Genomic DNA, 15308 nt, shown 5'->3' with positions numbered 1-15308 from the left:
CATTATTTTGATTTTTCATATGCTGGATTAAACCTAGGGTTTGAGATATTTATTGAGACATAAAGATTTAGATGTAGAAATTCAAAGTATGTTTTTTGTTGTTGTTATTATACATGATTTATAGAAGCTGTGTGTTGTGTGCGAAATTCTCTTGATGTCTGATGACATCCTTCTTACAAGAATGACACACTGGTTTTCTAGAAAAATTCTGATATGAATGTCATATCTATTAAAATTTGAATAATAATCTTGTATGAATGATATGTGCAAACCTCTCATATACTTTAATATGCAATTGCATTGTTTTCATATCTCTTGCTTTGAACAGTGGTAATTTAGGCAATATCATTGCAAACAAAATATATGTATTGCTACATGTTTTGTTTTGTGTCATTTAAAGGGGATGGCTAGTAACTGATCAGTGGGAATCAGTGTAAATGCTGGGGAATGATTGTTCCAATCCTTGTGGGATTCATTTAAGAGTACATTATATGTCTATTGTTATGTGAAAATTATTTGCTTCAGAATGGTCTCATATTCAAGTAATGTGTAGTTCAATGTTTCCAGGTTAGCATCTGTACAGTGATGGGACAATCATTAACAGCCTGTTAACAATCGCCCCGTCACTGTACAGGTATGCTAACCTGGAAACATTAAACTGCACATTACTTGAATATGAGACCATCCTGAAGCAAATAATTCTCACATAACAATAGACATATAATGTACTCTTAAATGAATCCCACAAGGATTGGAACACATGCCCACTGATCAGTTACTAGCCATCCCCTTTAATAAAAAATTCAAACAATGCTGAATATGACTTTGAAAACAAGATACATGAAAAGCACTCATACTAATAATTATGCAATTTCATTTTTTTAATCTCTCTTGCTTTAGTGGTTCATATTCAGCCAATATCATTGTATTAGAAAGATACTAGCTGGTGTTATTTCATTTGAACTATGCTGAAAATGGCTATGAAAATGAAACAGAATGATAAAACTTTCACAATCATAATCAGACCTGAAATGAAAATGTTACCAAATTTTAAGGTTTCATGAAACAATAGCAGTAAAAAAAATACACAAAAAACAACAACAGCATGCATATATGGAAATATTACTAGGTGATTATGTTATGACCTCACAAGTGTCTCTTTAAACTATACACAAATCTGTAATATATATATAAATATATATATATATATATATATATGACTTACTCAGGACTTAATCATTATTTTATTATTCTTATATACTTTTTTTAGTTATTATTATTCTTGTTTGTGTATGTATGCGCGCGCATCTCACGTCTCTTGTATTATCTGGAACTTTATTTTCTCCCCTTTTTCTTTCCTTGCTCCTTTTTTTTCCTTTACTACTTTGCGTCACTTTCTTTTTATGATGTCTTCTAGATGTGCTTTTTGCTTATCTTATGCTTCTCATTTTGGACCTTTCTTTTTTCTGTTTTCTTTTGTGACGCCATACATTTTGTTTTTTGTTTTGTCTATTTATTTATTTTATTTCAGTCATCAATCCATACTTTGTTTCATTGTGTCACGCGCTTACTTTGATATGCGCCTAGGTTTTCTTGCGTCATAATAACATTCGCACTTAAATTGCACATCTATTCTTTCTATCTTTTGTGGCGTCATTCCCTAGCGCTTATATCATGTGTCCAGCCAGCCTTTTGTTATCATTATTTGTATCTTGGCAACTTATGTGTCTTCTTAGTTTCTTGCATCAAATTGTTTATGTTCAGACTTACTTTAATAAAGGTCTTTGACTGAAACGTCAGTCCAATTTTTTGGCTCCTGCGGTGTTTATACAACTGTCTTTACTCTTGATATCTATTTATTACTGTACACACCGACGTAGAACTTCCATATTCATATATATATATATATATATATATATATATATATATATATGGGGCCACCAATGGGGCCACCAAAATCATCAATTTCAAATTTTTGGTGGCCCGAGAGAAAAATGTGGTGACCCGAAAAAAAAAAAATCAATAACAAACAGTAAAAGTCCTGTTTTTTTTTGTTTTTTTTGTTTTTGTTTTTTATGAGTTACACACTCACTGCATGCATTTATGCATTTCCGGCACAAAAAGTTATGAATTTATTGACATAGACCCCTACTTTTCAAAAAATTTTGGTGGCCCGAGGCGGGCCACCAAATTTGCCCTTTTTTGAAATTTTGTGGCCCGACTTTCATTTTTGGTGGCTGTGGGCCACCGGGCCACGTTAGTGTCGAGCCCTGTATAAACCCATACATGTGTATACATGTGCTTGCATATTGATACATTTTCATCTTTGTGCAATTCAAACCATTTCGACCAATTACTTACATTTTTGTTTTAACATGTATTGATACACATACTATGCCAACCAGGGGCCCGTTTCATAAACATGTCATCAGTGACAAGTTGTCATAGATGTGACAAGCTACTGAAATCCTTGCATCTGATTGGCTGAGAGCAAATTTGTCATAGAAATGTGGCAGTTGTCACTAATAACATGTTTTATGAAACAGGCCCCTGGTTTCATTCTCATGAAAAACTTTTATACTTTATTAGTCTTCATCCCTAGCAATCTATAAATACATAACTCAATTGTTTGACTGACTCAGATATATGTCATCGATCAAAGATCATGTGTACTGTGATAAGTTGTTCAAGGGGAATGAACTCCAAATATATACGTGAATAGAGTAAATGCAGATATACATGTATTACTAGAACACATCAGTAATGTTTGAGGAAAATGTTGATCATTCATTCAAAAGTTATGAATCTTTAAGATTTCTGTACCACCACTGTCTGCCAAATAAGAAGACTGCAACAGTTTGTGATGTCATAGTAGGATGTTATAAAGAAAATATCATTAAAAAAATCAGTTTATTTTTTTAAAATGAAAAGTACACATTCCTTCCACTAATATTTGTCAAGGGTAACATTGTTACTGTGCCTGCTGAAAGAGCTAAGTCAAGTGCTCCTTCATTATGGTAGATATAATTAGAAAACTTATAATAATAATTAATTTATATGGCATATAATAATAATATTTTTTTTGTGTTTGTGTTTTACATGTAAGTTGTAGGAGTCAGAGGCACATACAGAACAGTACTAATGTAATTCACCAGTCATCTGACAAAGAAAGGCAAAATAACTCTGATTAATGTGGGGGATATAATCCTTGTGACCCACTTCGTTCCATGGTATCTTAAAGTTCAGTAAGTATTGAGATAAATTTCTTTCAGTAATTTTTAAGTAACATGGAAAAATTCTACTTTCATTCTACAGTTCTGAAAACAGGTATTTTGTTTGAATTCCCTTAATTCTTTATGCCATTGTCCTACTGCAACATCACAAATTGTAGTCATTTTATCAGTAATGATGGTACTGAAAATTAAAAAATTCATAACTTTTGAATGGATTCTCTGATTTTCCTCAAACTTCACCGATGTATTCTATTGATATCTCTGCATTCACTCTATCTACAAAATGATATTTGGGTTTCATTCCTCATTAAACAAAGAGAAAAACTGATACCCACATACATGATATATTACATATGCTGTCAAACTTTAATAAACATAAACAACAGCACACAAACCTCCTGAGGCAGCCATCTGCAGTATAAGTCAGTGGTATTCTAAGGGTACAGGATTCATATTTGTATACATGGAAGAAATCAAGTTGAGGCCTGATGTTACTCTCTACTTTTGGCCTGTAATTATGATTTTTATATCATTATATATTTACTTACAGTAATATATTGTGGAATGTTTTGTAATTGCTAAATATGTTGCCAAGTATGTTCTGAAGTCGTTGGCTCATGCTGAAATTATACTCAGTGTGTTATATTCATTACTCCATATGGTTTGTTCTACTCAAAACCGCTATTCCATTTTGTGTAAACAGACAATAAAGCTGACGAAGACCAGAGGTCGAAAGCTTCTACCACCAGCGGGCATCGTGAGTCATCTACCGTCTTCATTTTCTCAATTATCTATCTATCTATCAATCAATCTATCTATCTATCTATCTATCTATCTATCTATCTATCTATCTATCTATCTATATATATATATATATGTATGTATATATATGTATATAATGTACATAGATATACAATCAACAACAAAATTATTCATACCCCTGAGAAATTATTAGTTTTGAGCAGATTTCTTACAAGTGAAGGATGGAGTGATGGTGATTGGATGTTAACTTTATACTTTTAGTTGTCCTCTACTAATTGACATTAATTCCAGTTTCACCACATTTGTGTAACGATAGAAATGTTGAGATATTTGAATTTGGGCTTTTACAGAATTATTCATACCCTTATGAAATCACTGTCATAGTCATTGATTTATTCATTAGTGCAACTTTGAAGAGTCCATTTGCTTTGCCATTGGGTTTGTGCAGATCATCAAAAGACATTGGTCCACGTTCTGTCTAAGGGGACCTCCAGTATTCCAGTAACTTGAGGTTTCAGAGTGTCCATGCCGACATGTGATCTCTATAGCTACAATGCATATTAGATATTCGTTCAATACCTTGGAAATAATTTGTCTACCCCAAAACATCAACAGCAATGTCCCAAGACCATTACTTGTAAATACCGTACCAGAATATTTTTGTCTCTGGAGGAGGAGAGGCTCTTTTCTTGTTATTGTCCATGGAATCCTGGACAGTGATATGCTTCAAGAAGTTTGTCTCAGTATAAGTTGGATCTATTCCTGCCCAAGATGTACTTGGGATGTCTCTGATGTGATATTCAGGTCATTGTCACTCATAGGCAATCTCTCCATGGCAAATAAGGTGAAAAATTTGACGTCCAGACACACCTTGAAGAATTCTGCTCTGTACTGAACAAAACGCACACATTGGATGTATGCTGTTTAAGACGTTCGTGACTCTTGACCACCTCATATCACTACAGACATGTCTTTAAAGGTCTTTCTTCTTTGCTGGGAGATGCAGTGTACTACTGCTAACCAATTAGCCTGTTCAATGAGAAAGGAATGTGAATACTCTTTGTCAGAAGTGTCTGTAGTTTCAATATCAACTACTGTTTCAAGAATGGACAGTTTCACATTGTGACGAATCTCTTGGGATGTGTCTGGAGCTCAAGGGTAGAGCTTCTTATGGCAACATTGGAACAATGCCATCCCAAAGATCACAATCAAAGCTATACTGAACAATCTCAAGGATAATAGAGTCAGGCTATTGGAAGAAGACTTCCACAAGGATGTCATTACAGCAATGTCTTCAAGGAGAACAGCCAGTTCAGAGTCACTTGGCCTAACCCAGTTGCAAAATATGGGGAATTTGCAGCAAATGTACTCCAATGTATAATTAAATTCTACATTCTTGAAGCAATCTTTAATCTGAGTTGGGAACTAGATATCATATGTTGCCATGGACACTCTAAAATCTTAAGCTAATGGAGGTCCTCTTGGCAGAAAGAACAACAAATGCATTGGTGGAGACCTATACAAACTCAGTGACCAAACACAAGAACACTTCCGTGTCAGTCCTCTGAAAAAAATCAATGACATTGACAGTGTGTTCATAAAGGTATGAATAATTCTGTAAAGGCCCAAATCTAAATATCTCAACATTTCTATTGTTATGCAAATAAGGTGAAACTGGAATTAATGTCAATTTATAGAGGACAAATAAGAGTAAAGAGTTAACACCCAATCACCATCACTCCATCCTTCATTTGTAAGAAATCTGCTCAAAACTAAAAATTTCCAAGGGGTATGAATAATTTTGTTGTTAACTGTATATATATATATATACACACACACATCAGTGTACACACACACACACCTCCATTTATCTACATGTATCTGTCTAGATGTGTGTTTGTTTGTGTGCAAGTGTTTGTTAGTACTCATTTACATGTACACTGTACGTTTATATGTTCATAGGTATTATTCATGCTTTTTTGATATGATGCATGATTGCTCATATTGCATGTTTGTCAAGCAGTAAATTTGTTTTAAGAAACAACAAGGACCACTGATGGTACTAAATGAGTGCCACTTCCTTTGGCACACTGACTCCATGAGTGATGAACAGCTGTATCATAATACAGGTAAACAGTTGTATGTAAACCCCTCCCTTCTCTCCCCAATGCCAACCCCAGAAACAATAAAATAAAAGCAGAAGGAGGTAGGACGAGAAAACAAGAACTTTCTAGGATGATATAATCAGTGTACACTATGAAATTGAATGAGTACACAAAGGCATTAGCATACAAACACACACGCACACCAATAAGCATTTTACACAATCAAAAGCCAATCCGTACTCAAGTTTACTTGAATAGAGTTAAAATGAAACAGAATGGTAAAAGCTTTTGTATGTGTGTGTGTGTGTGTGTGTGTGTGTAGCTGCAACTACTGTCACAAGGTGGTTAATGCATTTGAAACTTTAGAATCCCATTGCTTTTATAGTTCAGTTGTTTAATCTTACTTAAAACAGTAAAAAATCAGAGCCAACCTCTACATGGTATGAAACTTTATTTTTGAGGCAGATTATTTATATAATATCACTTTGTTAGCAATTTAAAATGGTTCTTATCAAATATCAATACAACAAAATGAGACATAAAAAAGATCAAGGTGTCTTTCTTTACCTGTACTCTGCATATTCATTTGTGGATGGGTGAACAAAGAAAAACACAAGAGCCATTCTAACAGTATATCACTCAAAAAGGCATTTGGGCCTATTTTCATTCCAGGGTAATTACTACCACTACAAGATAGGCCAGATTTACAGTTCTTAGAACAAGTTGAGTTGTCTCAGGCCAGATTTACAGTTCTCAGAATAAGTAGAGTTGTTGCTGTGTCCAATTCACACACATGCACACACAGCCTTTCTCATTCACTGGACTGAAGTTTCATGTGCATCGATGATAAAACAGTACAAACAAATTTATCGTCCTCTGTTCAAGCAATGGAATGTCTGCTGACAAACTTCACCTCTGCCACTTTTGGCAGGAGACCTCCAACTTTGCGGCCAATTTCTCAAAATCTTCCATTCTCCCACTTGAGCTTGAATTTCTTTTGCTCTAGCTGTCTGTTTCCTGCTTAAGATGTATTTTCTCCAGTTTAGAATTCAGCTTTCTCCAGCCCAACTTTAGTTTTGTCATGCATGTTCAAAAATAAGGCAGCACCACAGAGCATCTATAACCCTAGAGCTTCCAGGGTCCCAAAGTAGGCCCTGGACCCGGCCTCAAGGGACATCATGCTTTAGAATCATGTAAGTGCAGATAGTATTGTGTGCATATTCCTGTAATCAGAGTCCTCAGTTTGCTAGGGGATCTAAGGCAAAGGGAATCTCAGGCAAAGGGAATCTCCAGTTTACAAGAAGATTGGGGTTCGAGTCTGCATCATAGTCGACAAATTGTTCAACCATCAATGGAGGACGAGGCTACTGGAGTCCTTTCACTCCGTCCCCGTCAACGATGTAGTGGCAGACGTCCTTAGGGAGGTGAGGGGCAAAGAGTATCTCCATCTGCCTGACGGGAATGTCCGCCTCCGCGTGGTGCACCCCATCTCCTCCGTCCGACTTCTTGGTGTCCTTCAGCACCGACGGTGGGAGCCTGTACGGTGTTCGGCTGAGCATGAGGCGAACTTTGACAACGTTTGACCACGTCAGTCCGAGGGCGGGCATCATCTCTGACTCCCTGGGATCCAGTGATGACTTCATGTTTGCTGTGACCTAGAGGGGAGGAGGAATTTGCTTGAAGTAAAAAAGTTGTGGATACCACTGTTTCAGAGAAAAGATAAAAGTTTGATAAAAGAGTTTTCATGTTTTTTATTGTTTTGCATCAATATCATCACCATCGATTTCCATGGAACATGTGATGAGTTGGCATGAAACATTAGCATACCTGCCAACACTTCAAGATGAAATATCTTACTTGTGGATTGCAAAAATCTTATTTTATATGCAAACTGGAGTTAAAAATCTTACTTTCAGTCAAATCTTCAGAAAATACACATGAAAGGTATATCTAAATATTTCTTTAAAATCTGATTTCTCTGACAGAAAATCTTATTTTGCTATTTTTAATGCAAAAAATCTTACTGAATCTGATAGAATCTTATTAGTTGGCAAGTATGCATTAGAAATGTATCAAAATAAAAAAAAAACTGAAAGATTGCAAAAAAATAAAAAATATTAGAAATATCTACATTTATGAACAATGTTTTTCTTTGTTTTATGTGCCTTTAAAGTTTACCATTAAAAAAAAAAAATAATTTACAATACCACCATTAACATTTTCATAGGATTTGTGAATCCAGGTGATTGGCTACAATGAACAAGACGTATTGCAGCAGTAAGTGATATGTAGAGCCTTGCCTGGTTCACGCACACGATGGCAGCATTAAATTGGCAACTCAGCCTGTGGAGATGGGCACCGACACGCTGCAGTTCTCGCGCCCGCTTCACCGTGTCTCGCAGCTCAAACTCGCTCCTGAATATGGCGGCGAGAGAATCCACCACTGCCAACTTAACCATGCCCCTGGACAGCAGAAGGGGGAGCCGCTTCTCAAGGCAGTGCCATAACTGATCCTGGGTTTGAGGGAAAGTGGACAGAACAGAAATACAGTGGACTCCCGTTATAACGAAGTCCTTCGGGACCAGCAGTTTTCTTTCGTTATATCAAAATTTCGTTATAACCGAACAAATAAACAATAACAAACAAAGAGCGGGTAATGTTGCGGCCTGAATTTTTTACTTCGTTGTAAATGGAATTTTGTTATAACCCTGTTCGTTAAAACGGGAGTGCCCTGAATCATCATAAGGCAGTGGTGCGCTGCACATTCTTCAATGGACGTAATGCGAGATGTATTTGCAATCAAAACTTCCCCCAACTGAAGACACTGTGTTTCAGGGCAATTACTGTAGACATGGAAATTTTTGCAGTACAGTAATTTTCACGCATTTCGTGCTACCTTGATTAGTGCAAATTCTAAAAGTTAAACCCTTAAAGAAATATCTTAACAGTTTTCTCTGCACATTTTGAATTGGTCGGCAATTGCACAGCATGAATTCAAGAATACATTTTTGAGCTGCTCAGCGTAAAAATTTACTTGCGTGGAAATAGTGACATTTACAGTAATTGGTTCTTTTGATGGGCTCTCTCTGGAAGTGGATGAATAGCAATGGACAAAAATGCTGTATAATTAAAGAGCTACATGCATCCATTATTTTTGAAATACTTCAGACCATTAAGTGCTTGCTTGACTTATGTAACATTTCAGAATTAAATCTGACTTGAATCTTGAATAGACAAGACACTCTCTTTCATGGGATGTGAAATAGACACAATTAACATCCCATTCAAAAAAAGAATCATACACAATAGTCAACACCAGCTTTTAAATTGCCTTTGAATTACAAGCAGTTGATTGTCTAGTCAGCATTAGAAATGATGGAAAGAGGATCTGACAATGCATTGCCCATTGCTATCGACCAACAAACACTCTTGCATAGGGCAACAAAAGTTCAGTGTTTGGCATTAACAGTGTCTGTAAATCTATTACAGGTGACTCTTGTTATAACAAAGTCCTTGGAACTAGCAGTTTTCCTTTGTCATTTCGAAATTTTGTTATAGCCGAGATACATAGACAATGATTTTGGGGCCTGAATTTTTACTTAGTTGTAGCAAGAGTTTTGCTATAACAGGAGTGCACTGTACTTGAACTACAATGCACTTTGTTCATCTGAAAACACAAACAAAATTGCCTGCAAGATAAGATGAAGCAAACCTAAATATCAGTCTCATCAGCTTAGCAGCAAAGGGTTGCTGGCAGGGAATATCATGTGAGCTTAAGTTTTATGTTGACGCTTTATTTGTTTCTTGTTCAGTCGTTGACTAAATACGCAGGGCAAAAATTACTTTGGTATTCACTCATCCTACTGATGATGTAAGAAAAGCAATATTTGCAATAACATATAATTCAAACCTGTAGATGTAGTGCTACGCTTTTGGAATACACAAGAGCTTCAATATAAAGGCTTCTGATTAGAGCAACGTTCAGCTTGCTATGCAAAGAGCAGATGATACCTTACAAAATGGATGTGATCACATAATCATAATCTACCAGTTATCGGTATGGCATATAAAAATGATATACCGATAGATGTTTCCCTGACAAATGAGTTTGTTGTGTACATAACAGACATTTAACCCTAAAAAGACTGGGCTATTTTGGTAGCTCGAAAGACTGGGGGGGGGCCTAAAGGGCCCCCCCTTAAGATCTCGGCCGTGGATCGCGCGATCACCGCGGAAATTTGCACAATGGTAGTGTGCGATGTAATCTACAAGATCGTATATTTAAATTTTCCAAAATAGTCTTCTTTTATTTTATTTTGATTAATCATGCTAATTTATGCAAGAAATCAGACTTTTTGATCTAAATCAGTAAATAAAGCTCCAAAAGTGTTCATTTTTGGTCTAGATATTCTTTGTGGCATTCTAAGCAAATGCACTTGAAAAAAAATTCGGTATCAAAATTAATTTCTTATTTATTTTATTGTTTTATGAATTTCTTATGTATTTCTTTGTTTTTACGACCTTTTGTTTTTGTTGTTTTTTTCAGCAAAATTTGTGGCAGACCCTTTTTGAAGCATAATACTGCTAAAACAAATTGATTTTAGCCATTGAGAGTAAAAATAAGCATATTTATATGAACCATGTGATAAAACTCAATTTGTATTGACTTTGTACACAAAATCACATTTTTGAGCCATTTTCGGTCTCACGTGCATGTACAAAAAGTTATGTAACTTCAGAACCGTACCCCCGGGCGTCACAAATTTGGTGTCAAAATGTGCGGGAAACTCGAAAGAAAAAAGTCATAGAGCATTGCGGCGAGAGCATTGCGTGTTGCTGAGTAATCGCGCGAAATGTCGAGGGGGGGGCCTTTTAGGCCCCCCCCCCAGTCTTTTTAGGGTTAATGCAGTAGAGCACCTTACTAGCTGATTATGGATACAGACCTTCTCTGCAACATGCTCCACATAAATGTGATCTCCCAGGGCGAGCTGAGAAGCGAGGACAGGTCCCACCTTCCGGTTGAACGCACTGATAAGCTGCTGGAGTCTCTTGCTGGGGAACACATCTTCTGTGCATACATATACAGCTCCTTCACAGAAAAATGACATAACGGTAAATGTTTTGCTAATAAATGAGTTTGTTGCATATGTAACAGACTTTTTTTTTGTGGTAGGGACATGACTATGTGTACAATTGGGAAAAGATATGGTAGTAGACTTTGGACAGCATGCTGGTATTTGCAGTCACTCCTTCATCACATTCTGTTTACTATCTAAGTATCCTGTGATGAATAGTGCTGAAATGCATTAAAAAAAATCACTCGAGAAGGTAATAGTCTGTCTTATATGACATCATTACAACAAATCATATAGGATGCAAACTACAAGATTCCTTGCAGTAATTGTGATAAGACTTATCTTGGAGAAACTGAAAGTTCACCTAAGGACAGATTCAAAGAACACTAAAGGTGATTTAGACTTAATCACCCCAGCCATTCAGCCATTGTTGAGCATGCCATTGACCCTGGCCATAACAATGGGAGGGGTGATGCCCACATAATTGATTCTGAAACCTCCTTTCTGCCAGTGAAGTCAAAGAAGTGATCTGGATTGGGAAGACCAATCCTGCTTTGAATAGGGAGACTGGATATACATTGCCACCTATCTATGCTCCACACAGCAAAAGATGTAAAGTATCATTCTATCTTGAGAAAGTCCACAGAAGTACGCGAAAGCCAGCTCGTCAAACATAACAGATTGGTTGAAGCTAAAATTTATTGTAACGATACAATCTGTCCTTTGTTATAGTACAAAACAAAGGAAACTTGAAATGCACTTCTAACAACAACAAAAAAAAAAAAAAAGAAGAAGGAAAAAAAAAAAGAAGAAACTTCACCGTAGCCAGCCGTTAGTGTGCAAATTAATCATTTGTGAGGGTAAGTACAGAAGCATATTTCACTGAAAGATTACCTTTAGCAAGCCCTCCATGTTGGATTGGAAGCTGGGCTGTAAGACACAGCTGGAGGCATAGCTGGGTCTTTCCAGCTGCACTCTGACCCGCTATCTCTGTGATACCTTTCACTAGGATTCCCCCTTGCAGGAAGTCATCCAGGATGGGACATCCTGTGGAAAGATGAGTTGGTTCCCTGTGCTCTTCCTGCAAAGTCTGGTTGTAGATGTCAAGTGCTGTTGTGCAAAAAAAGAAAAAGAAAAAAATTTCCACATACAGACAAATGCAAACCTCAACATAAGCACCAAGTTGTGAAGAACAGCTCTAAGTACGGATGTACATGACATTTTTTTCCCCTACATATTCAAAATCTAGACAAAGGTATTCTTTGTTGTTGCTGTTTTTTTTGTGTGTGTGTATGTATGTGTGTGTGTCAGGAACGATTCCTGGCAAGAGATATTATCTCTGCAGATATTATATAATATCATAATAAAAATGAAACATAACAATCCATTTTGAATCAGAAGTGCCAATATGGGCCACTAAAAGATAGCCTCATTGGAAATTTGGTGGCCTGGTGTAATTTTTAGTAGCAGGTAACTGGGCCACCACTAATATAGAGCCCTGCTACATTCTCAACAAAATATAGCACAAAAGTCGTAATCATTCTAAGCTGACTAATTTATGACTTGCAATGGGTTAAACCTGGATTCAAACAATATCCATCCTTTGGAACAACCTCCCCCACAGATGGCCACATGCTGACATGCAGACATAGACACACTAAGTTTACATAATTGAAGGCATATAATGTATACTGTATATTCTTTTTAAGCATCTTTCATGATTGTGCGTGATTTGTTAAATTGAGTAAAAAAGAAGTACAGTATTCATCGCATAATCGGGCATCTGATAATCGGGAACCTCGCTTAAATGACATACGCTTCCCAGAAACATTTCCAATGCACGTTATTTTCACTGGATAATTGGGCGGGGACCTCTGATAAACGGGACAATTTTTCTTCAAGCGATCTTTGATTTTGTTGACATTTTACACAAAAAATCTACCAAAATACCACAACAATATTTCAAAGATTCCCTATCAGTTGTTGTTTACATCAAACTTACAAAGCAAGCTTCGGACTGGTGTACACGTACATTTCAGCTCGCTGCCCGCCTTCGCTTTTCTGTACATGTGTATAATATGGCGAGCTAGATCGCTACATATTGACAACACATGTACAGTGCAGTGATCGCGGCAAGTAAACAATCAAGCCGTGATGATTGAATGATTGAAGGACTTTTCATTGACGTTCCCACATCAGTTCTGGGTAATCATTTCCCATGGTTGTGGATATGTATTTATATGGAACGCCCTACGTGTCCAAGAATTCTACGAATGTTTAAGAAAGGTGCTAGCTTTTAATCCACATATTTTGTGTTCGAAGAGAGGTGACAGAAGAAGAACCCGGTTGCGATTACTCTACATCATTGCGAGAATGCAGGGAGAGCTAGAGGGTCGCGCCGGCGAGGGGTAGCGTGGTTGTGTATTCATGTACATGTACAGTACGTCATTATGCATGTGTGTGTGTGTGTGTGTGTGTGTGCACTACATGTACATGTCGTATGCCGTTAGTGTATGGTGAGTGCTCATCGCGAAATCGGGCACCCTGCTTAAAGGGGCCGTGTTTGCTACTCCCAACATGTCCCGATTATGTGATGAATACTGTAATAGAAAAGAATGCTTGTAGTTGAATGATAACATGCCTCTCTCAATAACAGTACTTTCCTCTTGCTATTAGATTCCACTGTCACTGTTTACCTGTCGTGCCTTTGTACTTGTACACTGCTTCAGACACTGCTTTTATCAGGAGAGAAACATCTCTGGATGATAGCTTGGTGCAGCGACAGAGATCAGCGGGAGAGAGATGGAGCACTGCTTCAAAGCTTCTTATATTTGCTGGTATTCAAATAAGAGAAACATAGAGAGAAATAGAAGGGGGAGAGAAATATATAGAAAGAAAGAGAATTAGGGGAAAGGGAGAGAGAGAAATAGAAGGGAAGAGAGAAAAGAGGAGAGAGGGGAAGAGAGAAATGTCACATAAACAATGCACTTTGTTGATGAAAAATATCTAGATCTACCACTTGAGAAGCACGATTGGAGTTGTAGACTCTACTCATCACGTTAACAAGCATCATTACGTTAACAATGAAAAATTCGGCAGTGATTAGGAAAACACACCAGGTTCAGTTGAACCGGGTTTGAGAAAACAGCTGCACAGCACCTCTCCTGAACAGAGCACGCGCTGTAGTGCGTGTATGCAAACTTCAAATACACACAGCTTGAACTCCAAAGTTCATTGACCCTGAGGCTGTCTGAAAAAAAAAAATTCTTCAAAAATCCATAAAAATTTCTCAATCACTACTATTGTTAATCATCTGTTCCTTAATTGTGTCATTATCAACTTTTTCTCCAAGTTTCATTCAGATATGCTAACAACTTCTCAAGTTATTTTGCAAACAGAAAAATTTGTCATGGCCCACTGTAACGGTTAGTGCGCATATATGCAAACCTAAAATATGCGCAGCTTGAACTCCCAAGTTCATTGACCCTGTCTGCAAATATGAGATAAAAAATCTTTCAATTTCAAAAATCCATCAAAATTCCTGGATCACTACAAAAAGAATAATCATCTGTTCCTTGGATCATTATCATAACTTATTGTATCACAAAATTTGTTAAGTAGGGTACCTACTAGCTGTTAAACAATTTCACTGTGTTACTGTAATTCTCCTCATACGGGATGCTGTAAGTGGAACTGGAAAAGACAAGTCCAACGTCTTGACATGACAGTACTTATATGCTTACTGTAGCTTATTGTGTTTTGTTTGGAAGGTAGAGCAGTCTAGCCGGTATCAGCTGGGTAGGAATAACTCTTTCCTCCAATTGCTTACCTTTCTTCACTGCTGCTAATATTCTGGGGTTGATTGGTAAGTCATCCATTAATTCTTTTCTGCCCGTACAGTACATTCATTCAACCAACCTTCCATCGCATCGAGATAACCTGCTGATTTTAACTTGTCAGCACTCATGTTGAGGAAAAAAAGACAGCTGACGACGGTGAGTTTTCATTGCAGCATTTGTGTAACGTTTATCGGGGCCGGTTGGTTGAGTACAAACACGCTGTTCAATCTAGCCAGATACCATTACGTACAACAGCTCTAGTACAGTGCACAGTGCATGTAACAGCTCAGTTGA

At 37.0% G+C, this 15308-nt stretch overlaps 1 protein-coding gene across 1 annotated transcript; it reads right to left on the bottom strand.

Annotated features, from left to right (window-relative positions):
* Nucleotides 1-6534: 6534 nt before the first annotated feature.
* Nucleotides 6535-15248, bottom strand: LOC140229633 (DNA repair protein XRCC3-like). The gene is made up of 6 exons (XM_072309881.1): nt 15005-15248; nt 13872-14009; nt 12070-12285; nt 11044-11189; nt 8401-8613; nt 6535-7755 (listed from the first exon to the last, which is right to left on the bottom strand). The coding sequence occupies exons 1-6, from the start codon at nt 15078-15080 to the stop codon at nt 7465-7467; spliced, it is 1080 nt and encodes a 359-aa protein (XP_072165982.1). The 5' UTR covers nt 15081-15248; the 3' UTR covers nt 6535-7464.
* Nucleotides 15249-15308: the final 60 nt, after the last annotated feature.

Source organism: Diadema setosum, chromosome 1 (assembly GCF_964275005.1).
Source record: "Diadema setosum chromosome 1, eeDiaSeto1, whole genome shotgun sequence".
NCBI lineage: Eukaryota > Metazoa > Echinodermata > Echinoidea > Diadematoida > Diadematidae > Diadema > Diadema setosum.
The sequence above is the reverse complement of the archived record's forward strand: the minus strand, read 5'-3'. Positions and strand labels throughout refer to the sequence as shown.

Bases quoted from the DNA above. Each gene is read 5' to 3' on its own strand.
- LOC140229633 (XM_072309881.1), bottom strand. From the start codon at position 15,080: ATGTACTGTACGGGCAGAAAAGAATTAATGGATGACTTACCAATCAAC. The intron at 11,190-12,069 runs GTAATCTTTCAG...TTTTCTGTGAAG, and splicing joins ACATGGAGGGCTTGCTAAAG to GAGCTGTATATGTATGCACA. The intron at 8,614-11,043 runs GTCTGTATCCAT...CCTCAAACCCAG, and splicing joins TGGAGCATGTTGCAGAGAAG to GATCAGTTATGGCACTGCCT.